Source organism: Pelodiscus sinensis, chromosome 1 (assembly GCF_052426305.1).
Source record: "Pelodiscus sinensis isolate ZL-2025 chromosome 1, ASM5242630v1, whole genome shotgun sequence".
NCBI classification, from domain to species: Eukaryota; Metazoa; Chordata; order Testudines; family Trionychidae; genus Pelodiscus; species Pelodiscus sinensis.
This window is the reverse complement of record NC_143052.1, coordinates 70115279-70139453: the sequence shown is the minus strand read 5'-3', so window position 1 is coordinate 70139453 and position 24175 is coordinate 70115279. Positions and strand designations below refer to the sequence as shown.

General features: G+C 44.8%; 1 protein-coding gene and 1 long non-coding RNA gene across 2 annotated transcripts; one reads left to right on the top strand and one right to left on the bottom strand.

The window, feature by feature from the left end:
* Positions 1 to 121: 121 nt before the first annotated feature.
* Positions 122 to 7200, top strand: BBS10 (Bardet-Biedl syndrome 10). The gene is made up of 2 exons (XM_075932158.2): positions 122 to 3958; positions 4724 to 7200. Exons 1-2 carry the CDS (start codon positions 3768 to 3770, stop codon positions 6756 to 6758), a joined length of 2226 nt encoding a protein of 741 aa, XP_075788273.1. The 5' UTR covers positions 122 to 3767; the 3' UTR covers positions 6759 to 7200.
* LOC142829907 (uncharacterized) lies at positions 5251 to 24175 on the bottom strand. The gene is made up of 3 exons (XR_012904815.2): positions 24042 to 24175; positions 20837 to 20993; positions 5251 to 5386 (listed from the first exon to the last, which is right to left on the bottom strand). It is a non-coding gene; the product is annotated as an uncharacterized LOC142829907 (long non-coding RNA).

The following is a 24175-nucleotide window of genomic DNA, read 5'->3' as shown; positions in this document are numbered from 1 at the left end:
TTTTTATTACAAATATTTGCACTGTAAAATAGTATTTTTCAGTTCACCTCATACAAGTATTTATAGACAGTGTGGCCTGGGGGCAGAAGGGGTGGGCTCAGATGGCAGAGGGGTCATGGGGTGGAGGAGGGTCGGGCTCTGATGGTGGAGGGGACGCGGGGCAGCCCAGGGCGGATGGGGGGTTAAGCTTGGATGGCGGAGTGGACCCAGCCCCAGCGGCGCCTCCTTGATAGCGCAACCTTCCCACCACCCCCCACCGGCATGAAGCAAGTTGGAGCAGCCCATGCCTGGAGGGGACGGTGCTGAGGCTGGCCACAAGAAGCAGCTGAGGATGTGGCATGAGGATGCTGCTTTCATTCTGTAGTCCCAAAGGGGAAAAAAAATTAGAAAGATTTGCACTATAAAAAAGAATTTAAAAATCCAGTGAAATGAAGTACTGTGCACTAATACGTGTAACTGAAATCAATATATTTGAAAAAGTAGAGACATCTAAAGATATTTATTGTAAATGTAAATTGGTATTCTATTTTAAGAGCATGATTAAAACTGATTAATCACAACTGTTTTTTAATCCAGGTTATTTGTTTTAATTGCATGTATTAACTGAGATTGACAGCCCTAATATAAATACTTACAGGAGAGGGTATGAAAAGTTGTTCTTGTGCTTTTTGATAGAAGGAATGCACCAAAATCTGTGATCCTTTTTGTATGGATTGCAGCAAGATATCCAACAGTAGTTCTGATCTGCAGCTGTAGTTTGGAATGTGTCTGTGTGTACATGGTACTTGTTTTGTCCAATGGTGTAATTTGTAATTGACCTAGTTCCATTATTTTGAGATGCCACTGAATTCTACTAATGAATAATTTTGGCAGATAGTTAATAGGGAAGGACATTGGGTTAGGGTTGACAAGCATGTGGTCAGAAAGGAACCCTGGTGGCTCCAGTCAGCCCTGCTACCTGGGCTCTTAAGTCTGGTTAGCAGTGCAGTAGGGCTAAGGCTGGCTCCCTGCCTGCCCTGGCACCATATGGCTCCTAGAAGTGGCCAGCATGACTCTATGGCTCCTAATGGCAGAGGCGGTCAGGGAAGTGTCACATGCTGCCCCTATTCTGAGTGCCAGCTCACCAGCTCCCACTCATTGAGAACCACAGCTGCAGAGGGGCTATATATACCTGCAGGCATAGAGCTTATTGATTAGCTCCCCCTGTGCCTAGGCAATGGACATGCTAGTCTCTTCTGGAAGCTGGATGGTGCCAGGACAGGCTATGCTATTGCCTTATCCATGCTGCATTGCTACCAGGAGCCATCTGAGGCAGGTGCTGCTTGGATGGATAGAACCCACTCCTCTCCCCAAAAAAACCCCCTTCTCCTACACCCAAACCCCCTCCTGCAATGAAACTCCCTCTTTGGAGCTTGTACCCCATCCCCCACCCCAACCTTTAGCTCCCTTCCTGAACTCACATCACTACACCCTACACCAGCCCTGAGTCCTCTCTCACACCCAAACTTCTTCCTAAAGCATGCACCCCACAAACACTTTCCCCCACCCCAACCCTCTGCCTCAGTCCTAAATCTGCTTCTGTAATATAAATCCCTCACCCTACTCTGGAGCCCGCAACCAGGGAGTATGGTCGGTGTGAGGTTCAGTGGGGGAGCAGTGGGAGTGTGATCAGTGTGTGGTTCCGCTGAGTTGCGGGGAAGTGGTGCGAGTTTCAGCTGGGTTGCACGTGGGAGTGTGGGCAGTGTACGGTCCACCTAGGTGAAGGTTCAGCTGGGTTGCAGTGGGGGGAGTGCAGGCAGCCTGGGTTCAGTTGGGGTGGTGGCAGAGGCGGTGGAGTCAGCACATGACTCGCACAGCTGGAGAGGGGACACACACAAGCGACTGGCTGAGGGGGGAGTGGTGTGCAGGAAACTGATGTGCTGCTCACCTGGGCTGCAGGGGTGGGCAGGAGTCAGGATGACCAGTGGGGTAGGGAAGAGCAGCAGCAACCATCTGAAATGGCCTCCTGTGGACTGGAAAAATCCCTCCTCTGGGACCAGTCATGTACTGAGAGTACCAGACCACGGAGGTCCAACCTCCTATCCCAAGTCCCTCTCATCACCCTACCCCTAGTCTGCTCCTACACCCTCCCTCCTGGCCAGACACCTATTCCCTATCCACTCCTGCACCCTGTTTCCTGGCCAGACACTCTATCTCCAGTCTGCTCCTCCACCTTCTCTCTTGGCCATACATCCTACCCCCACCCTGCTACTACATCCACTGTTTCTCCTGCACCCTCCCTCCTAGCCACACACTGCACTCTCCTTTGCTTCTCTCTCCCCCTAGTCAGACACTCTACTCTCTGCACTGCACTTCCTGACCGGACTTTGCAACCTTTCCCCCTTCTGCAGCTCCCTCCCAGATCCTTTACCCCCAAACTCTATCCTACTTCCTGGCAGCCCTGTTGTACACACTGAACCCCTAATTTTTGTCCCCACCTCAGAACCTAAGGAGGTCCATAAAATCCACCAGAAAAGTAAATCTGACCTATGAGAAGCCCTGAACCTCAGTCCTTCCGGTCCCTTCTCTACCCTGTGGCACTGGAGTGCCAGAGGAGTGAGGGATCGTAGTTGGGGGGCATAGTGAGCATAGGGGGTTGTGCGAGGAGTATTTCTGCTTCACACTTGTGTGGCTCCCCAACTGATTTTTCTGTGATTCAGTGGCCCCTGATCCCTAACAAGTTCCCTACCCCTGCTATAAACAGAACTTTTTGTGTTGGATGTGAAGTAAAATAATTTATTTAAAATGAAGTTTGATTAAGCATTTTAACTCTCATATTCGTTTATCTGCTTACTAATTAACCTGTTCTCCCTCGCTGCAGCACTAACAAAATGGCTTTGGTTTAATTCTGTAATTAATAGTGAGTTTCCTTTACCAGCTGGTGGTCTGTTGACAGGTTTACATTGATCCAGCTGGTTCATGGGCGAGAGAGGCACTCCCGTCTCTCCCCTCCCCTCCTGCAGTAAATGCAAGTTGGGTGGCTGCAATTGCAGCACAGTTGCATTGTGTCCAAGCCCACCCCTATTGGTAAATGGCAGTGAGAGGTTTTAGAAGGGTCACACGACACCGTTATTTCTGGGCACGTGTTGATCTGGTCCCGTCCATGGGACTGGCGGCAGGGGCGAGTGATCCAGGGAGCCAGAGCGCCTGGCTATCAAATTGCTACTTCCGGTTCAGACAATATGGCCCCGTGTCTCTGTACAAGCCCTGCCCCATGGGGCTCTAGCGCGCCGCGTGCAGCCTGACGCACCGCTCGGGCTTGCCGCGCGCGGCCGAGCCCCGGGCCTTACGCGCAGCAGGGCCGCGCCCCTTAACACACTAGCGCTGGCGCCTTTCTAGCGGCAGTTCGATCACGTGTGCAGGTTTCTCCCGCCTCCCCCCGCAGGCCCCGCCCCCTGTTGTTAAATAAAAGTGAAAACGCTCGTCCTTCCAGGGAGGGACAACTACCCTGAGCGCGAGCCCGGCTGTAAACGCGCACGTGCCTAACGCTGCCACGCGGAGCCCATACGCGCCTGCTCCTAGCGGTAGAGCGTTGCGGCGCGCGCGCGCACGCTTGGTCGCTCCGGCCACTAGCGGCTCGCGCTGCACGCGCCTTTCCCAGTTCACAGCCCGGTCCCTAAGCGTAGAGAGGGGTGGCAATAGCGCTCGCCCTGCGACTGGCACGTTACCCTCATTCGAGCGCGCTGACGTCACGGCGCCCTACACCGCCCCAGTGAGGAGCGGTTGCCATGGCGTCTGCGGCGTCCCTAGACCTGGGGCGGCTGGTGCAGGAGGCCGAGGCGCTGGCGGGCGCGGTGCGGGGCGCGCTGGGGCCGCGCGGCGGGCAGGTGCTGCTGACCAGGCCCACGGGAGAGACGCTGCTCACGCGGGACGGGAGGCGCGTGCTGGAGGCGCTGAACTTGGACTCGCCCACTGCCAGGTAACCCCGGCCCGGCGACGTGCCTCGCCCCCCCCCCCCCCCGTGTTCCAGCCGCGGTGGCTGCAAAGCGCCCCACGGGCGGCGTGAGGGGGGCGGGGATCCAGGGTGGCCGGGCCGCAACTGGCCCCTGATGCTCGGGGGCTCCCCCCCCCAGCTCCGGGGGCAGAGCGGGGGTGACTCCTCCCCACACGCAGCAGCCGCGAGAGGACACGTCAATGACACGCGGGGCAGCTGCTCCCCTTGGGCAGCGGCTTAGTTACACCCTTTACACGCACCCAGCTTCATGCTTTGTGCCATGAGCTGGATGCTCATGCAGCGACAAACTGGCCCAGGAAAGCTCATCACCTAATAAACCATCTTGTTAGTCTTTAAAGTGCTGCATTGTCCTGTCTTGTTTCAGCTACAACAGACTAACATGGCTGCATCTCTATCACTTTTCCCCACTCCTTTCAGGAGAGCCCTTGCCGTTCGCAGCACCTGGGGACTGGGAGGAGTTTGGGCTTCTCACTAGGATGCTGTGGCCTTTGGCTGTCTCTTGATACCTGCCTGCCTTTTTTCTGCCTCTGTGTCAGGCATATCTTTCAAGCTCAGGGTGATCTTTCCATTTGTTAAAAGGACATGTAGGAAGAACCTGTCGTCACTGACTAATATTATCTGTGGAAAAGGGAATAATTGAAACGCTTCTGTTAATAAATTGAAACCATTGATTAAAATGTGTTGGTTAAAGCCAGCCTTAATATACTTTGTTTTTCCTTTTCCTACCAGAATGATGGTAGCTTGTGTCTCCCTGCACCACCACATGACTGGAGATGGTGCTAAAACATTCATCATCCTATTGTCCAAATTACTCAGAGGACTTCAGGAAATTCTTGATAAAAGAGAAGGTTCTCCTTTTTGTGAGGCTATTCAAAGGAGAGGGCGATATCAAAAACATCATTGCCTGAAACAAATATCTCAATCTCTTATGACATTTCAGACTCACATATTGGACCAGATCACAGCAGAAGACCTAAGAAAACATTTTTTCTCTGCTTTCTCTAGTTTGGAAGGAGAGATAAGCAGGCACACGATGGAGTCAATATTAGAAGCTTACTTTTGTGGAAGAATAGGAAATAGTCATCAGAAGCTTCTTTCCCAATTGAGTTGTGATTTCTATTACAGATGTGTGCATTTTAAAAATGGTAGAAATGAAATGCTGAATTTGGTGAATGACTATTTTGTAGAATTACATTTTGCTGTACCAGGTCTTCCTGTTTCAAATTCCAGGATCTTAGAAGGACTTGTTCTTCACAGAGATTTTGGTGTGTACTGTCCAGCAGATGGTGACATAAGAATGTTAATTGTAACAGAATCCATCCACTCTGATCTTTCTGCCTCTGATTTAGAGTTTGTTGTAAATGCAGAAGTTCAGTATCAGGCTTCCCAAGTCTGGTTTACAAAAAGAACAGAAACTATAATGAAACACTTGCAGAGCAACAATATAAAAGTATTATTGTCAAGTGTGAAACAACAAGAAATAGTTATTTACTATGCAAAAATAAGTGGTATATCTGTTGTTGAGTGTTTATCGTCAGAAGAAATCTCTCTTCTCTGCAAAACCACAGGTATCTCACCGTTTGTACCTACTTGGGACAATGTACGTTGTGAGATCACTGAAACCATGGTAGCAAAATTTTGTCGTCCTATTGTACTTGGCTCCAAGAGATATGTTCATCTTGGCTTGACAAGGACATGTGCCTTTCAGCCACACTGTGTGATCTTTTGTGGACCAGTGCATGGCGTCACTGAGCAGCATGCCTCTGCTTTTCAAGGAGCATTTAAAATGTTACAGCAACTATTTAAAGCAGTTGACTTGAGTGACAAATGTGCTGCACAACCCGAAAACCCAAATAATACTTCAGAAGCTGTACACTGTAGTTTGCAATATTCATCTCAACAGAAACTCAAAATGGAGAATAATTCTTGTAACGGGGAAAAGATCAACAACCAACAACTGAAAACATTTCCGGCTGAAACAGAAAAACAGTTTGTAGACTCTTATTCATGGGTAGATGAAAATCCATCATGTAGTCAAACATATTTGCAAAAATCCTCAAACCTAGTCATGCCTATTGTAAAATTAAAGAACGATTTTATGTTTTCAGCTCTCATTGATAGAGGTCATACTTTAAGAGAGTTGCAGAAATTCAAGTATCCAAGTGAAATGGGCATAAAGAATAAGAGTGAGCCAGTTGTCAATAACCACAGGATTTGTAATGATGCTATGACAGCAATAGAAAACACTAGTACATCCGTTGTGTCCAAACATCTAAATACTACTAAGGACTATTGGAATCCAGGCAATCCTATAATTCCATTTAAGTATGAGAAGAGTTATAACCACACAATCCAAAGTTACACCAGTTCAGTCATACAGGCAGGATCAGTTTTGCCAGTGGGAGGCAACTTTGAGATGCTGTTACATTATTATCTCCATTCCTATGCAAAAAAGTGCCTACAGCCAAAAATAACTGTTGTTTCTACTGTAATTGCTGATGCATTGCTGAGCATTCCAAAAATCCTTCATAGGACAACAAAAAAGAACAGTTTTACTCAGGTCTATTTCAAAGCCACTAGTGCACTTCAAATTAATAATCAGCTGCACATGAATCAACAAGGTCTAGAATCAGTGTATTGTAAATATCAGTTAGTAGCTTCTGTTCTTCATTGTGTTACAAAACTTCTCACTATTGATTTAATAATTGCCATTAGGAGACTACCTCAAAAGACTGAGGATAATGATTCAGAAGGAGATTTGTGAAAATAACTTTGTTTTTCCTATGTGTTTTGGTTAAGTCTGGATGTCCAAGCTCAGGGCCAGAACAAATGCTTCTTTCTATAACAAAGATGGAAGAAAAAGATCATTGCAGGTTTTTATTGCTATTTAATTCAGTAAAGCAATTTCTGTTAATTTCAAGCATAAGTAAATGCAATAGTATGCATTTGGAGTAAAACTGATTATGGCCCTGTGCACCATATTATGAAAGATCTCTGCCCAATGGTGAATCTCACCTCATTTTTCAAATTTTTAATATTTATGCAAATTAAGTGTGAATTTTGGTTTTACTGGCAAGTTACCTTGTGGTATGTACCACCAAAATGTTGTAAAGCTAAAGAACTAGCTTTAACAATTGTTTAAAAAGTAAAAAAATCTCTAATTTATTAATCTTTATAAGGACTTGAATTAAATGTTTTTAACCATACATTGTGTTTTTGTGTATATATTTTCCCTATTTTTTGGCCTTATAATCATGTAATGTTGATGTGAAGAGGATTAAGACAGCCATCAGTAGGCTTTAAGCCAATATGTATCGTATCACGCTTAAACAAAACTTTTATTTGCAGATAATTCAAACATAACATCCAGACATACAGAATATCTTTATTTCAATCTATGTACTATATACATTTTTTAAAATATTAGCTTCAATAAAATTTGTATTCCTTTTAAGACTTGTCTGATTGTCTATAAAATCTGGAATTTGTACTCTTCATCTAAAAATTTTGATCAAAGTTGAGAAATTGTAGGAAGTAAATCCACATTATGACTGGCTAGCGTTATTGCCAGTCAGGGCCTGGGGAAGGGGGGAGCATGCAAAGTCTCTCACACCTGCCTTGCCGGGGTGCATGGTGCCTAGACAGAACCACCAACTCTGTTGAACAGCTGGTGGTTTCCTCTCGGCACCAGATCCTCTAGTGGTAGGAGGAGATTTCGCATGATCCCCAGTCCCCAGGTTTCGATTGGCTTGGAGGCGAGGGAACCGTAGAGTGGCCATGGGCCAGATCAAACGGCTTTCCAGGATGGAGTCGACCCCCAAGCCCTATCTTGCCCACCCCTGGCATAAATGGTTGCCTAGCTTTCATAACTGTTTTTTAAGATGTGTTGTTGTATCCATTCCATTATATACCTTCGTGCCCCTCTGTCGGATTTGTCAGCAAGAAGGAACTGAGAGGGCATGGTCTGGTGGCGCTTGGATTCATCACTGTATGGCTGCGTCTAGACTGGCATGATTTTCCGGAAATGCTTTTAACAGAAAAGTTTTCCGTTAAAAGCATTTTCGGAAAAGAGTGTCTAGATTGGCCCGGACGCTTTTCCACAAAAGCACTTTTTGCAGAAAAGCGTCCGTGGCCAATCTAGACACGCTTTTCCGCAAAAAAGCCCCGATGGCAATTTTCGCGATCGGGGCTTTTTTGTGGAAAAAATCTCAGCTGTCTACGCTGGCCCTTTTGCCCGAATGGGAGCAGCATAGTATTTCTGCAAAAAGCACTGATTTCTTACAGTAGGAAGTCAGTGCTTTTGCGAAATTCAAGCAGCCAGTGTAGACAGCTGGCAAGTTTTTCCGGAAAAGCAGCTGATTTTCTGGAAAAACTGGCCAGTCTAGACACAGCCTATGAGTGTAGTGCTCTAGAGAGCCCCACAGCTGGCTCTACAGGTACTGGTAAGGCAAAAATCTTGTGTATGGATGGAATGTAACGGACATGAGCAACACATCTCAAAGAACAACAGTTACACAAGGTAACCATTTTTTCCCATGACTTGAAACCAATGATTATTTTCAGAAGTAGCTTGGGTATTTTAAAACAAAACATAATTCATAGAAACAAAATTGCTTTAATATAGGATTATATTCCTGTTCTATCCTTTTTTTTTAAAGACTAGACTATAGATCAATAGTGCTAAAATCTGCGATCAATCTGGACGTGGCAGTGTTAAATAGAACTTTGTTTAGCTTAAACTGCTATGGCAAAAAGAATACAAAATAGTTCTGTTATAGAAAATGCTGGTTCAGCAGCCAATTTATCCCACATGAAATCACCAGCACATAAAATAACTGCTGCACTGAAGCTCTTATTCAGTGCAGGATTAAGGACACATAAGTAACATTGCTTCCCATGTTGTTTCATCCTTCTCTGCCTACTGCAAAGCTCACTTTATACCAATATATTTCCAGTGTGAGGTTTTTAAAAAATGTCAGTTAACAAAGCAAACTATAGCCTGACCCCGTAAGCTGAGAGTTGTTATTAACAAATGTATCAGGTGACATACTCTTTTTGCATAATAATAATAATAGGGTTTAGAAACTGACCTATATTTTAGTTAGTCTTCATTTTCAGCTAGTGCATCAGATTAAATATTACTTTAAAAGAAGTAACTATACAGAGTATACACATGAAAGAGATTTTACTTCATTAAGGAGAGAGGCTCATATTTAAGAGTTATGTCTATAGAGATTTGAACATTAATTGTCACCTGTCCAATAACATAGAGGAGGATTATGTTTAGGCCATAGGGGCAATGCATATGTTGAGGGTAGTGGACTATGTTAATGAGGAAAATTTGTATAGGATCTTTTTCATAACAGTATAAATATTAACTCAGTCCCTTGAACACACATATACTAATATTTTCCAATATTCTATCACAGTGAAAATTTTGATGTATAATCAATTTCCAGTCCATTTATTAATGTATTGTTTTGGAGGTATCTGTTTTTTTTCCAGCTAACTAACCAACTGTGAAGGCAGAAGCTAATTCTTGAGGGCCTAATCCTGCAATTGTGGTCTAATTGATGTCAATGATAATTCTTAATACAGAGCAGCTGCATAAATAGTGCACTGTCTAAACCTAAAGGAGTTTCAGCCTTGATCTTGACTTTTCCAATATGGACTAGTCGAATGAGGTCGCTTTCGCTAATTTGTTATTCATAGTGTAAAATGTAACATTGCAAACCACTTTTTAGAATATCAAGTGATGTAATCTTATAATATGAGACACTTTAATCTTTGATTGAACAACATTGAGATTCCCAGTAGTATATTTCAATATTGTATGTGGGGTGGCTGCCCAAAATTACCCATTATAGCAGCCTGTATTCAGTAGCTTATAATTTTACCAACATTTCTGTGTGAGTTGACATTTTCCAATCCAGGTGTCTTTCAGGCTTATTTAATTTCAGACAAAATATTTAACTGTTTCTGAAACTGAGGCTAGAGAAAAATATATTGTTACCTTGTTAAAATTCTGATCACCTTTGAGAAAATGTAGCACCTCCATGCTTTGGAGCAAAGAGTTGAAATTTGGCAGGAGGTAGCCAAGTAGGCAATAGGAATGTGCCTTTATCATCTCCACATGAAATCTTACTAAATAGGGCTTACAAACAGCAATTTTTTGGTGGCTTATAATGTATGTACTCAGTAGAGACTTACTGGACCTTCACAACTAAAATATCTGAAGACGGTATTTGATGGAAGAGGGGGAAAGAAACTGAGTGAGAATTAAGGTGGTTAAAGCTTGGATCTATTACCAACAGAAGTTGATCCAATTTAACCCAGGATACTATCCAATCCACCTTGTCTCACTAATATCTTGGGAATGACACAGCTATAAAGCCACTGTATATGGACAACATATGCATTCTTAACTATATGTTGCATCACATATTTCTGGCCTGCAGTTTTAAAATCTCCAGTCCCCTTTGTCAGGTGACTCTCTCTGATCAGTCTCATCACATGATCAGTTTCCCACAGCCTGGAAATCACTGCCTGGATTTCCAGACCACTTGAATACGTTCTGAAAAGTAACCAGCTCTTTGTCAAAGGCAGCTTCTATGTAAGTTGATGATCATCAAATTTTGACATCCTTCCATTGCTAAATTTGTATTGTTACTCATTGGATTTTCAGTTGCGTGTGAAAGTAAAAAAAAATTGGAAGGCAGTCAAGCCCCACTTTCAAAATAGAGTTTGTCATGTGACATACAGTGAAATTACAGTATTAAACTTGATTGTATAAATGGTAAATTGAGTCCCCAAATTGTCAGAAAGGGCTTGAGGGTTATATCATATTTCATTAATGTCTTGGATGCAAGACCTCAGCTTGACTCCTACTGTCACCTGTCTGTTCACATGTGCTCTGATTACAAATTATTTGTAAAGAGGATAGTTATGGACTGGGTTAATGAATACAGAAGTACATCAGTGTTAGATTTGAAGAAGCTTACACTGGGGAGTTTACCCATGAAATGAAGCATTGAAAGCCCTGAATTGGGAATATCCTAAAAATGTCATTGATTTTATTGAGAGGCATTTGTGTGATGGCTCATTGATAGAACTATATTATCATCGGGTCTATTATTTGTTTTATTTGTATTAAGTACAACAAATGAAAATTCTTGTAAAAGAAAAATATAAGAAACAATAATTAGTCATCATTGTGGACTTTTCAGAGAATTATGCCCAAATATGACAGAGGACAAGCGATTCAGTGCTAACAGTAGGGCACTGTGGCAACATTACACTAGGAAACTATTTCAAAATAACTACATTTGACTTAACTCCCAATTTTACAAAATCGAAATAGCATGTCCCCACTACAGGGAAGCATCACAATTAGTCCAAGGCAGGCTCTGTTAGTGTGGATGTACTACCTCAAGTTAATGTTGCCCTAAAAAGATCCTCACTGGAGACCACCCAGGGTTACACTAGCATGGGTTTATTGCCACTAGGTAAAACTAAAGAGGCAAGAGCAGCCACCCAAGGCTTAAACTAAAGAAGATAGAGATCTCTCTCACACACACAAGCACACACACCCCTCCATTCATTCACTCATTCACACACATTCATTCCTGACCTCAAGCACTCACACAGGCATATGGGTTACAGAAGGAGCCAAAGCATATAGATTCTGGAGGGTGTGTTTGCTCATCATGGCTTGGAGAAGCTGGTTAGGAGGAGAGACACTGGCTGTGGAGAGGAGTTTCTCAGGAGCAGGGGAAGAAAGAGAGAGTCTCACATGCACTCCTTCTCTTTATATAGTGTCTGAATAGCTCTTGTGACTTATTCACCTAGTCATCAGGGAGCATGCCCAGACTTCCCTTTATCCAGCAAAAGCAGCAGTCTGTGATGACTCATCACCATGTGCTCCATTGTTCCCAGTCTTCTTCAAACACAAACACACTCTCACTGGAGAATGCAGCTTAGAGCAAGTTACAAGCAAGGTATCTGAGAGTTACAAACGATTACAAAGTTGCAGCTTACAGTAAATTTCTGAGAGTTACAAAGATTACAAAGTTTGACAAAGATCACAATGAGTTTCAGTTTCATACCTTAGCCCTTACAGTTTAGTATAGTTTCAGAATATGCATGTGTATAAATTAAGTAAGCTCAGGCGGAGGCTTTTTTATGCAACACTTACAACCCCAGGAAGCACCGGGGAGTAATTAGTTCACGTTACTCTGAGGAGTAGTTATTTCAAAATAGCAGCACCAGAGCATCCATACTAACATTATTTTGAAATAAATTAGCATTATTCACTGAGAAACGCAGGAGTACAGATTTTAAATGGTGTCTCTTTATTCTGAAATAATGATGTTGCCAGTGTGGATGCTTGGCTTATAAATTTGACCTTGGGGGGGCTTCAGGGTTCTGCGGTTGGCTTGCCCAGTGACTTGCTATCTCACAATGGGTGAATTACTTAGCCCAAAATTTTCACAAGTTCACCCCCCCACAATTGTAGATGCCTCAATTCTAAAGTTCCTAACTTTAGTCTCTAGGGTTCTAGGTTCTAAGCCCAGACTTAGATCTCAGGTTGGGAGTCTGCAAAACTGAGAGAACCCTAAGTTAGTGGTCATGTGACAATTTTGTTATTGATCTTTGTGTGTGTTTTCCTTTTTGAAAAATGGGAAAATCAGTACTTACCAGTTTTAGAGTTAATGCATATCTTATTCTGACTTTCCTTGTGAATTTAGCAGGAAAATTGAGATTTTGATGAAGAGACAGAAGTGAAATCTCCCTTTTATTGTATTTTATTCCCTTTCATATTAATAGAGAAACAGTACTTTGCAAATCTATGTATTAGGGGCTCTCCCTCAAGACCTTCATTCCATAATACCTTGCAATATAACTAACCATAGAAAAGCTCTTCCTTTTCTTTGGATGTAATCATATTCTTGATTCATCCCCTGGGAGCCATTAGTCTGCTTTTGAACTCTAAGCAATTCAGAACAAACTGTAACTAGAATATCTGGCACAAACAAGTATCCACTGGGAACATTCCCATCTGTTATTCTATGTGTTTGCAATTGTATTCAAGTGCAGAATTACACTTGAATTTCCCTTCTGTGTTTTTGTATTCAAAGGAATGGTCTCAAAGATGAGATATGATTTGGCTGTGGGGGAGAGAGACTTCTTTACAAGTGTTAGGAGAAGCTGCCATGTCTAACCTATAAGCAATGGATCTAGTTCTGTGGTTCATGGACCACCAGTGATTTATGGAGTCTTTCTCAGAGGTCTACAGAAAGAAATCAAGCAGGGAGGGACTAAAGTGTTGGACAAGGAAATCAGGCCATGAAAGAATTTTTCTCTTGAAAAAACAAAGGATACTGTGAAGAGGACATAATAATATTTTTATTATTCGGCAAGTTCAACAGTAATATTCATAAGATGTATTGTAGTAGAAAGAGAGCCTGAGACATGAACTTGGTATAAAAGGGCTAGTATAAGTCCCTTTTATACCAAGCCCAAGGTCAAGCCCTGCTAATATAAAGCTGAGTCTGCAACAGTCAAGCCAAGTCAAGCACTACTATGTTTACAAAGTAGATGCCTGGTTGCAGGTTCACTATCTGACACATGAACTTGTCAAGAACAGGGCTGGTGCTGCAAAATCACAAGCACTCCTAAGCCCTAAGTATTCACATAAGCACATTCCAGAAGAGTGATATCACAGCACCCCAATACAAGATTATGATGCAAAGAACACACTGAACTCTCTTAAAGTTAAGGTCAGGATGACAGTGTGATGAATAGAAATGTTTTGATTGAACCAATATGTATAAGGTAAAAAGGTAGTAACTAGCCACATCAGAAGGGCAGTATTATACACTGATGCAAACAGGTTACAAAGAAGAGTCACAGACATGGTGTCTGTCTGGTGTAGGGAGGAATGGAATGTCCCATTACTCTTGAGCCAAGTCCACTGTAAAGGGCATATACGTGTTAACGTACCTGTAGCACAGTGTTTCTTAAACTTTTTAAGACTGAGGAACACCAAGGATTTTTTGTTGAGCAAAAAAAGGGGGGGGGAGTTATTGACCAAAAAAAACCCAAAAGGGTTGGGGGGAAAGTTATTAAGCCAAAAAAAGGGTCACCTGCTCCTTTAAGGGTGGCCATTTTGAACTCTGTTGTTCTGCGTGGCACACCTCCGACTGCCTCACAGCACACCGGTGTACCGCAGAACACAGTTCAAGAAACACTGCTGTAGCATGTATAGGATACTCAGACCATGCTTCATCAACAATAAACCTGGCCAAGTGCCTTTGCTACTGAACAGTGTGATGTCAGAACATTAAATGTCAAAACAGTGATGCAACTGTGAAATGAGTTGGCTTTTTTGTTTCTTTTGGTTCTTTGGTGAGAGGCATCAACACCTGGTGCTCCACATCAGGTGTTGAGCACTCCAACACTTCTCGACGTTTTTTTCTCAGCAATGTATTGGGGGCCGCACATGTGCGGCGCACGCGAACCTCCCTCAGTACTATTGCGCATGCGCGGCCTCCCTCCCTTCAGTTCCTTTCTACCGCCCCCCGGCTTCAGACAGAACTCTCCTGCTCTCGCAAAGATTTCTCCTCACAAACTTCTTTCTTCAAATAGTTGCTTAGAGTTAGTTTATTTCCACAGTTCCTGTTAGTAGTTAGCTTTTATACTTGTTTAGAGTTAGTTTAAATTAAAAACAACAACAACAACAAAAACAACCAACCACCTGCAGTTTTGAACTGTGATCTCCAGCCACCCAGCTTTGAAAGCTGCGGGGTCTGCAAGAATTTAATGCCTGTCACCAACTGCGCTAAACCAAAAATGCGCAAAGACAGACAGCTGCAACTTAAAATGTCCTTCTCTGACAAGGGCAAACACCATACCTCTGACCCAGGCTCAGGTCTGAGCAATACACCTATGAGGCAAACGTCCTCTAAGCTATCAAAGGCAGGGATGAGCTCTCTGAGTCAGCAGCCCAGAAAGTGGCAAGCTGAGGGGAGAAAGACACATTACTCAGGTAATAACCGCCTGAGCACATTTGACCTCCCAGGCACTTTGGGTGAACACAAAAAGGACAATAAAAATGAAAAAATGTCTGCCCTTACTGAGGCAACAGGTCTTCCCCTGCCTGCCTCACACTCTGCCCTGTCTGACACGTCAGTGCTTGCCCTACCACGGGCCATAGGAGATCTTCCTGCAGCTATCGCAGCATTGAGGAATCTCTTCACAGACCAGCCACTGGCTGCTGGCCCCCCTCTCCCTGTTTCCAGGGACAACACCTCAGACAAGCCCTGCCTCAGCAGCTCCGGCAACTTGTTTATAGTCAGCAGAGCTATCCATGCTGCATACTCCCCACAAGGACCACAAAGACCTGGCAATCTCTCCCACTTTACATTCTCATAATTTGACTGATAACATACATCCTCAATCTCCATTCTCTGATTACTCTGACTTTTTCTCCTCCCCGCCCCCCGCTCCCCCAGGACAAGGAGGAATGTTTACCTGCTTTTTCACTTCAGCCATATAGTGACGGCTCTACATGGTCTGCTTATCAGCAACAACCAGATTTTCTTAGAGCACAAATGGCTCCCTGGGCTCCTTATTTTTGGATGCCGCCGCCTATGCTTTGTGCCCCACAGTGGCAAATGTTCCATCAACCACCTCAACAATATAAAAAGAGACCATGTAAGATGAAGCATATGACGAAACCCTGCTCTCCTTTAAACCTGTCACCCCACACCTCTGAGGGGAACTGACAGTGAAAGCCATTGCTCCCCAATGTCGGCTTCTACATCTCTATTACATTCAAACGCAGCCTCAGCCATAGAGCAGGCATTGTTACCACCTGCTACTCATACTACTGATGATCTCTCCTCTTTCCAAGATTTATTTAAGAGTTGCTATTGATTTGAATATATCTATGGAAGAAGTTCAGGTTTCTCAATATGAACTCACTAACATCCTCCAGCCCAGTACAGCAACAAAGATGGCACTTCCTATTAATCCAGCCATCTTGGAGCCCATTTTAAAACCCTATGGCAAACACGTGCATCCATCCCACCAACATGCAGGAAAGCTGATTGAAAATACTATGTTCCCCCCAAGGGTTCTCAATTCCTCTTTTCTCACCCTCCACCCAACTCCTTCAGAGTAGATGCTGCATAGCAGAGAAACAAACAACAAAATCATTCCACCCCATCCAGAAAGGACAATAAACGTCTGGACATGTTCGGAAAGAAGGCTTATGCCTCTGCCATTCTTCAGATGAGAATGGTGAACTATGCTGCTTTATTTAAGTAAATACAACTTCAATAATTATACACAATTCAATACTTTTATTGAAGATATCCCTGACAGCAAAAAGGCACAGTTTCAGGCTCTTGTTTCAGAGGGCCAGATAATATCATGAGTAGCCCTGCAAGCGGCACTTGACGCAGCAGACAGAGCTACAAGGACTACGGCAACAGCAGTCACTATGAGATGAGCCTCTTTGTTCAACTCTTCTGCTTTTCCCCTCCAAGTGCAATCATCGGTAGAAGACCTTCTGTTTGATGGAGAAAAGCTATTTTCTGCAAAGAGCAATGAACTGCTCCAATCGATGAAAGATTCCAGAGCCATATTGCAGTCACTTGGTATCCAAACCCCTATGATGAGACAGAGACTGTACAGGTACCAATCCATATCAGAGACCTAGGTACCAGTATCACTTACCAGTACCAGAGACAAAACCATGCCCCGTACCAACAGAGGGGGCACAACAGACAACACAGATGGTGCCCTTAGACTAATAACCCCAACCGCTCATCCCAACCCAGCAAGCAAATTTGAAACAACAGTCGAGATGTAAAACAACACCACATGCACCAGAGCTTGAAATTGGTTCCAAACCTTTCCTATTTTGTTTATTACCTTTCCTTTCAAATTGGGTATCTATTACCACTGATAAGTGTGTAACTCAAACCATCTCCCTAGGTTATACTATCCCTTTTCTTCCCCCCCCCCCACAACCACCCACCCCATACCTCTTCAGGGACCCCTCTCACGATATCATTTTACAACAAGAAATTGACCACTTTCTCAAATTAGGAGCCATAGAATCAGTACCCCAAGAGTTCCATGGAACCAGTTTCTACTCACATTATTTTCTTGGGCTGTGTCTACACTGGCATGAATTTCCGGAAATGCTTAAAGCGGAATACTATTCCGTTTTCAGTTTTTCCAGAAAAGGAGCGTCTACTTTGGCAGGCTGCTTTTCCGGAAAAGCCCTTTTTCCAGAAAAGCGTCTGTGGCCAATGTAGATGCGCTTTTCCGGAAAAGAGCCCCGATGGCCATTTTTGCGACCGGGGCTTTTTTCCAGAAAAGACTACTGGGCTGTCTACACTGGCCCTTTTCTGGAACAGTATTCCGGAATAAGGACTTATGCCTAAGCGGGAGCAGAATAGTTTTTCCGGAATAGCGGCTGATTTTGTACAGTAGCATCGTTGCTTTTCCGGAAATTCAAGGGCCAGTGTAGACAGCTTGCAGCTTCTTCCGGAAAAGCGGCTGATTTTCCGGAATAAGTGGCCCAGTGTAGACACAGCCCTCTAGAGAAGAAGACAGGTGGTTGGAATTAGTGCCTAGCCAGAGGCATTCACATATTCGCTTGCCACCTTCCTGGGGTCCTCAGTTCCACGGCAGATGTCCTCAGCAGAGCCCTGCCACAAGAGCACGAATGAGAACTCGACTATGCACTCCTCATGGCCATTTTCAACTGATGAGGTTTCCCAGATATAGATTCATTTGCCACCTCAATCAACAAAAAATGCCCAGGTTATTGCTCCAGGGCGGGCATGGGGAAAGAGTCCTCCGGGTTGCTCTTATAACCTGGAATGCACTCCTACATTATGCTTTTCCCCCATTTCCGCTCTTCAACGGAGTCCTGGTAAAGATTCTGAACAACAAAGCAAAAGTTATCCTCAGCGGTGGATTTAGGGCAGGGCGAGCGGGACGGCTGCCCCGGGCCCGCGCTTCCCGAGGCCCCGCTCATGCGCCGTGTTAAAGGAGGGGCCCCGCAGCACTCTCATCTGCCCCTGGTTATCCTTATTGTGCCCTGCTGGCCCTGACAGCCGTGGTTTCCCCTCCTACACAGGCTAGTAATACATCAACCAATCACGCTTCCGAACGATCCCAACATTCTCTGTCAACCAGGGATCATGTATCCTCACCCACAGTTTTACACACTCCATCTCAAGGCGTGGTACCTAGATGGTTCATGGGCATAGAAATGCGGTGCTCTCAACAAGTCCATGACGTCCTCTTACAAAGCAGAGCACTGCAACAAGAAAAACATTCTCAAGCAAATGATCTCAGTTTGTTCACTGGGAAACCTCTCGTAACATACGATCACAAGTCGCTCCACTTCCTGATGTACTGGAATGTGCTACATTGTCCTGCATTTTGCTGGAATACCTGCTACACCTCAAACACTCACATCTCTCCCTCAGCTCAATCAGGGTCCACCCAGTAGCCATTGCAACCTTCCACATAACAGTCGAAGATGCTACAGTCTTCGCACACCCAGTAACCAAGCGATTTTTGAAAGGTCTCCAGGCTCTATACCAGAGGTGGCACCCCCTCAAGAGCCTGGGGACTTACACATGGTATTAACAACCCTCACAAAAACCTCCATTTGAACCCATGGCGACATATTCCCTATGCCATTTATCCTTAAAGACGGGATTCTTGATAGCAATAACATCAGCCCACAGAGTGAGCGAAATGGCTGCCCTGATGGCAGAACCACCTTTCACGATATTTTTTAAGGACAAAGTCACGATGCAACCACACCCAAAATTCCTCTCCAAGGTGCGCTCCCCTTTCCACTTGAATCAGACAATATACTTTCCAGTATACTTTCCAAAACCCCACGCTAATGCATTTGAAGCCCAGATGCACACCCTAGATGTCAGGAGGGCTTCTACATCAACAGAACAAAATCTTTCAGATCCTCTTCTCGACTTTTCGTCTCCATTGCAGATCATAGTAAAGGAAAACAGATTTCATCACCGAGATTATCACATTGGATCTCAGAATGCATTGCTACTTGTTATTCACTAAATGACCTACTTTCACCAATTCCAATTCGGGCTCGCTCCACAAGGGCAGTCACCACGTCTGTTGCTTACCTGAGGAAAACCCCACTGCATGATATATGCACAGCAGCCACGTGGTCATCAGAAAACACCTTTGCAAAACATTATGCACTTACCTCAGGACCCCTCCCACATACCAAACTAGTAAAAGCTTTACTACAGGTGGCATACTTACCTGATCCAAAGTCCCTGCCTCCATAAGAAAATATTGCTTGTAGTCACCTGATGTGGAGCACCCCCAAGGATGTGTCTTGACGAAGAAAAGGAGGTTACTCACCTTCCTGTAACTGACGTTCTTCGAGAGGAGCATCTCTGGGGGTGCTCCACTACCCTCCCTTCCTGCCCTCTACTTTGGAATTCCCTTATGATAACATCTTAATATATTATTTGCCGGGTTCTGGATGGAGAAGAAACTTGAAGGGAGGGGGACCGCGCATGCGCAATAGTACCGAGGGAAGCTCACGTATGCCATGCACCACACATGCACAGCCCCCCGATACATTGCTGAGAAAAATCCATCAAGAAGCCCTGGGGCGCTCAACACCTGATGTGGAGCACCCTCAGAGATGTTCATCTCGAAGAACGTCAGTTACAGGAAGGTGAGTAACCTCCTATTTTGCCATGACCAGAAGAGACAGAATAATCTACCTCCATAGGTTATGAATAGTTGGAAAGCTGCCTCTGCTTCACTAGGTGCAGAAATAAGTTTCTTAGAAGGATTTGTCCTTATAGGTTATAAAATCAAGTAATAACACACAAAGGTGAGGAAAGAGGAGCCTTAAAAATCCACATATAATGTGTAAAAAGAGGATACGGTTTTTTTTCTAGTTTGTGTGTGTATATTAACAGGTACTGTTTTATTTAATAAAAAGCATTCTTCAGGGCAGAAAATCTCTCAGAGAACGAATGTAAAAGTTCTAGGACTGTTGAACGCTTTAGTAATCATAAAACCCAAGGCTAAACTTGAAACTCCCATTGACTTATGGACTTTGAATTAGGTTAGGCCCTAAGTAGGAGAAGTACTGCCCTTTTCCCTTGTTATCCTGACCTGTTGTTAGGGTGTAAGATTAATTTACATATTACAAGCTAAGGCCTATTAAAATGCTTTAAGATAGAAGCTATTAAAGAATTTGTATAGTAGCTGGTATGCTTAGTAATAAACAGCAGTACTAATGCAAATAGTTTATGAAAGCAATCAGAATCTCAATGATGGGTACCCAGATTGCCTCATATGCATAAGGGGCCAAAACTTAAATAAAATGTGGTCATGGATATGTGAACATAGGGAAAAGGGAGTATAAAATCAGATGCACAAATATGAATGTTCATAAAGTGGGACTGGGAGTAACTAAGACCAGACCCACTCAGACAAACCACCAGGAACAGGCTTTGTCCTGTAAAAAAAACATATAGCAGGATCCCAGTTCAGCAGCCCCTCCTGTCTGCATGCAGCCTGCGCACTGCTTCTAACAAAGTCCCTGCTGAATCCCTGCTGAGTGCAGAGGTTACAGCATACAACACAGCCCCCCCTTACAACATTTTCCAATTCCCAAAGTAACCAAACCCCGCAACAACCTAAACTCCTCTCAGGGTGCTCTATTGCCGTTTTTTGTCCTACCTGGAAAAAAAATACAAAACAGGATCACAGTTCAGCAGCCCATACTCTCTGTATGCAACCTACCTGCTGCTTTTAACTCAGTCCCCTCTGAAACCCTACTGAGGGCAGAGGGGTACATCCTGGCAGGAATCAGGAAGTTCTCCCAATATTCTGTGATTTGTAGTCGACAACTTGTAGTTCCGAGGGCTGCTGTTGAAGCACACTGGACCTTGGGCTACCCCTATAATTGACAAATGTAGATTTCTTTATCTCTGGTCATTAGCAACACACATTGAAGTACAGGCAGTCCCCGAGTTACGCGGATCCGACTTATTCCGCAGTTACGAACGGGGTTTGCTGCCCATCTCCCTGGTCTGCTGGAGACCAGCAGACCAGGGAGACGGGAAGCAAAGCCTCTGAGAACGCTGGCAGCGGGACAGCCATGGCGCGTCTGGGCTGTCCGCTGCCTGTGTGCTCCGCGGCTTTGCTCCACATCTCCCCAGACCAGGGAGACGGGGAGCAAAGCCGGGGAGCATGCGGGCAGCGGACAGCCCAGACGCGCCGCGGCTGTCCCGCTGCCGGCGTGTTCCGCGGCTTTGCTCCCCGTCTCCCTGGTCTGCTGGAGACCAACAGACCAGGGAGATGGGGAGCAAAGCGGAGTCCCACCGCTCCAGTCCTCCAGGGCGAGAAAAATCCCCGTTCGTTACTGCGGATCCGACATAAGTCGGATCCGCGTAACTCTGGGACTGCCTGTATTTCAAAATAAGATATACAATTGACGTAGAGTGCATCTGCCTGTCTGTCTGCGAGTCTGTTTGTTCAAGAACGCCTCCTAATCAGTAACAACTCATCCACCAAATTTGAGATGCAGTTTCCTCGTCTTCTAAAATAAAGCAAGCTCAGGGATTGGCTGTGCCAGGACAACCAGGAGCCCCAGGAAATGGACTGCTTTCCATAATATGCAAAGGGAGAGACTGAGGTTCGAAGGAATGCAATATGAGAGTGGCCACTGGGGAAAGCAAGCTTTCAGGGGAGAGCTATCCTGCAGAGTGTCCACTGGGAGCAGCTGTGCCGCTAAGGGAGTGGCTAGCAGGGCTCAGACTCCACCACCTTGCCTGCTAGAACATCTAGTAAGGAGCCCCCTTTGCCTCAAACCCTTTCCTCCACCTCCTGGCCCTTGACTGCAGCAAAAAAGAAAGAAAAAAGGCCTCTGGTGGCCAGGGTTGTGGCCTCTGGCAACTGGAGGGAGAATAAAGGCCCTTGGCAGCTGGGGTTAGGGTTGCTAGGCAGGGCTGGCTTTAGGCCTATTCGCCCGATTCCCCCAAATCGGGCCCTGCGCCCAAAAGGGCCCTGCGCCCTAAACCCGGAAGTGTGCCAGGCACGCTGTGGGCGGGGGTGTCAGCACCCGAGGAGGAGTGTAGCGGCTTCTGTGCGCCATGGGAGGAGGAGTTGGCCCCTGGGTTTGGCTGGAAGCCAGGACTCTGCCCTGTAGCTGGGTATTTTTAGGGGCTTGACTTGTTTCTTTGTGTGCTGGGTTTTTTTTGCTCAACCAAAATTTGTGTGTGGGTTTTTTTGGGGGTCAACAAAATATCCTGGGTCCCAAGGCCCCATCGAAATGGTTTGAATTGGGCCCCGTACTCCACACTTCCTAAAGCCGGCCCTGTTGCCAGGTGTCTGGTATTGAACTGGATAGTCCGGTATTTTTGCTTCCTGTCCGGTAAAAAAATTCAGAAAATACCGGACACCTAAAATATCCAGTACTTTCTGAGTTTTTCTCGGACAGGAGGTGAAAATCCAAGGCCCTCTGGCATACAGAGGCAGACTGGCAACCCTAGGGTATGTCTACACTACCACCCTAGTTCGAACTAGGGTGGTTAATGTAGTCAACCGAAGTTGCAAATGAAGCCTGGGATTTGAATTTCCCGGGCTTCATTTGCATCTTGCCAGGCGCCGCTATATTTAACGCCCTGCTAGTTCGGACTCGGTCTACAAGCAGCACGGAGTAGGTAGTTCGGATTAGGCTTCCTATTCCGAACTACCGTTACTCCTCGTTCCACGAGGAGTAATGGTAGTTCGGAATAGGAAGCCTAATCCGAACTACCTACTCCGTGCCGTGTGTAGCCGCGGGCACGGAGTCCGAACTAGCGTGGCTTTAAAAATGGCGGCACCTGGCAAGATGCAAATGAAGCCCAGGAAATTCAAATCCCGGGCTTCATTTGCAACTTCGGTTGCCTACATTAACCACCCTAGTTCGAACTAGGGTGGTAGTGTAGACATACCCTCAGGGCCAAAAAACCTCAGCACGTGGTTTTTAAAAGGGGCCAGAGTGCTTGCTTCCTTTTTTTTTTTTTTTTTCCTTAACTCTCAGCATCCTTTTTTAAAAAAAAAAAATTTCCTGGCGTGTTTTATTTATTTATTTATTTATTTATTTATTTATCGGTATTTTTTCTGAAACCAACTGGCAATCCTAGCAGGGGCGGGCAGCTTGGGTCAAGGAGGACCATGGAGGCGGGAGGGAAGAGAAAAAAGCCCATGGGAGGGAGTCTGGGAGGAGAAAAAAGGCCCATACTAGATGGACCCCCCCCCTGCCCTGAGCCACTCCTCACCCCCCAACCCTCACTCTTGCATTCCATCTCCTGCACTCCTCCTCCTTATCCCCAAGGCCCTGTCTTGAGTCCTGCCCCTCTCCCCCCACCATACCACCAACCCTCTGCCCTGAAGGACCCAGACAATGCTGGGTAAGTCTGCTAGTAGTTACATAATCTTTTATCATAAAGATTTTTAATTGGTTTGGATACTGGATTTTGTCATAGTGCTGAAATCAGTATTTTATTAGTATTTAGTCAGCCTGCTTTTCAGGCTACATTACGTTATATAAGAGTAAATGGCACAGTAAATACCATATGAACTACAGACATAGCCAGATATGATTGACAGTATCTAAAGAAGGGGATGAGAGAGTAAAGGAAACAGATCACGCAAATTAGAGATGTCATAGCTGATGCTCCCTAACAGGTTAAAGCCATCAAGGATATATATTTTCTGCCAGTCTTGTAACAGATTATATTTAAAAAAAAAACACTTGTTTTAAAAATCACACTCCTGTTTTTACCTGCTAGTATTACAAGTATCCCCTGAAATTACTCTAATTAATGTATAATAAAGAGAAAATCTCTTCAATTTATCTATTTGACAGCACTTTTGTGAACAGTCTGTTGCATTGTTTCCCCTGCATAGTTAGTTCAGTTCCCCGTTAGTTTGTGCGGGTCTTTCACAGAGCATTACTTACTTTGTTCCTGTTATTGCCCATCATGTACTAGTTCCTTTTCAAATGTACAAAAAAACAGAGTTCCTGTCTCCAAGAGCTTAATAAATGCAGACTGTTGGCTGAGGCTATACCATCAGTTTCTACAACTGCCTTTA

Excerpts from the sequence above, each read along its gene's own strand:
- BBS10 (XM_075932158.2), top strand. The coding sequence starts at position 3,768 with ATGGCGTCTGCGGCGTCCCTAGACCTGGGGCGGCTGGTGCAGGAGGCC. Across the intron at positions 3,959-4,723 it reads TTGGACTCGCCCACTGCCAG|AATGATGGTAGCTTGTGTCT; the intron begins GTAACCCCGGCC and ends TTTTCCTACCAG.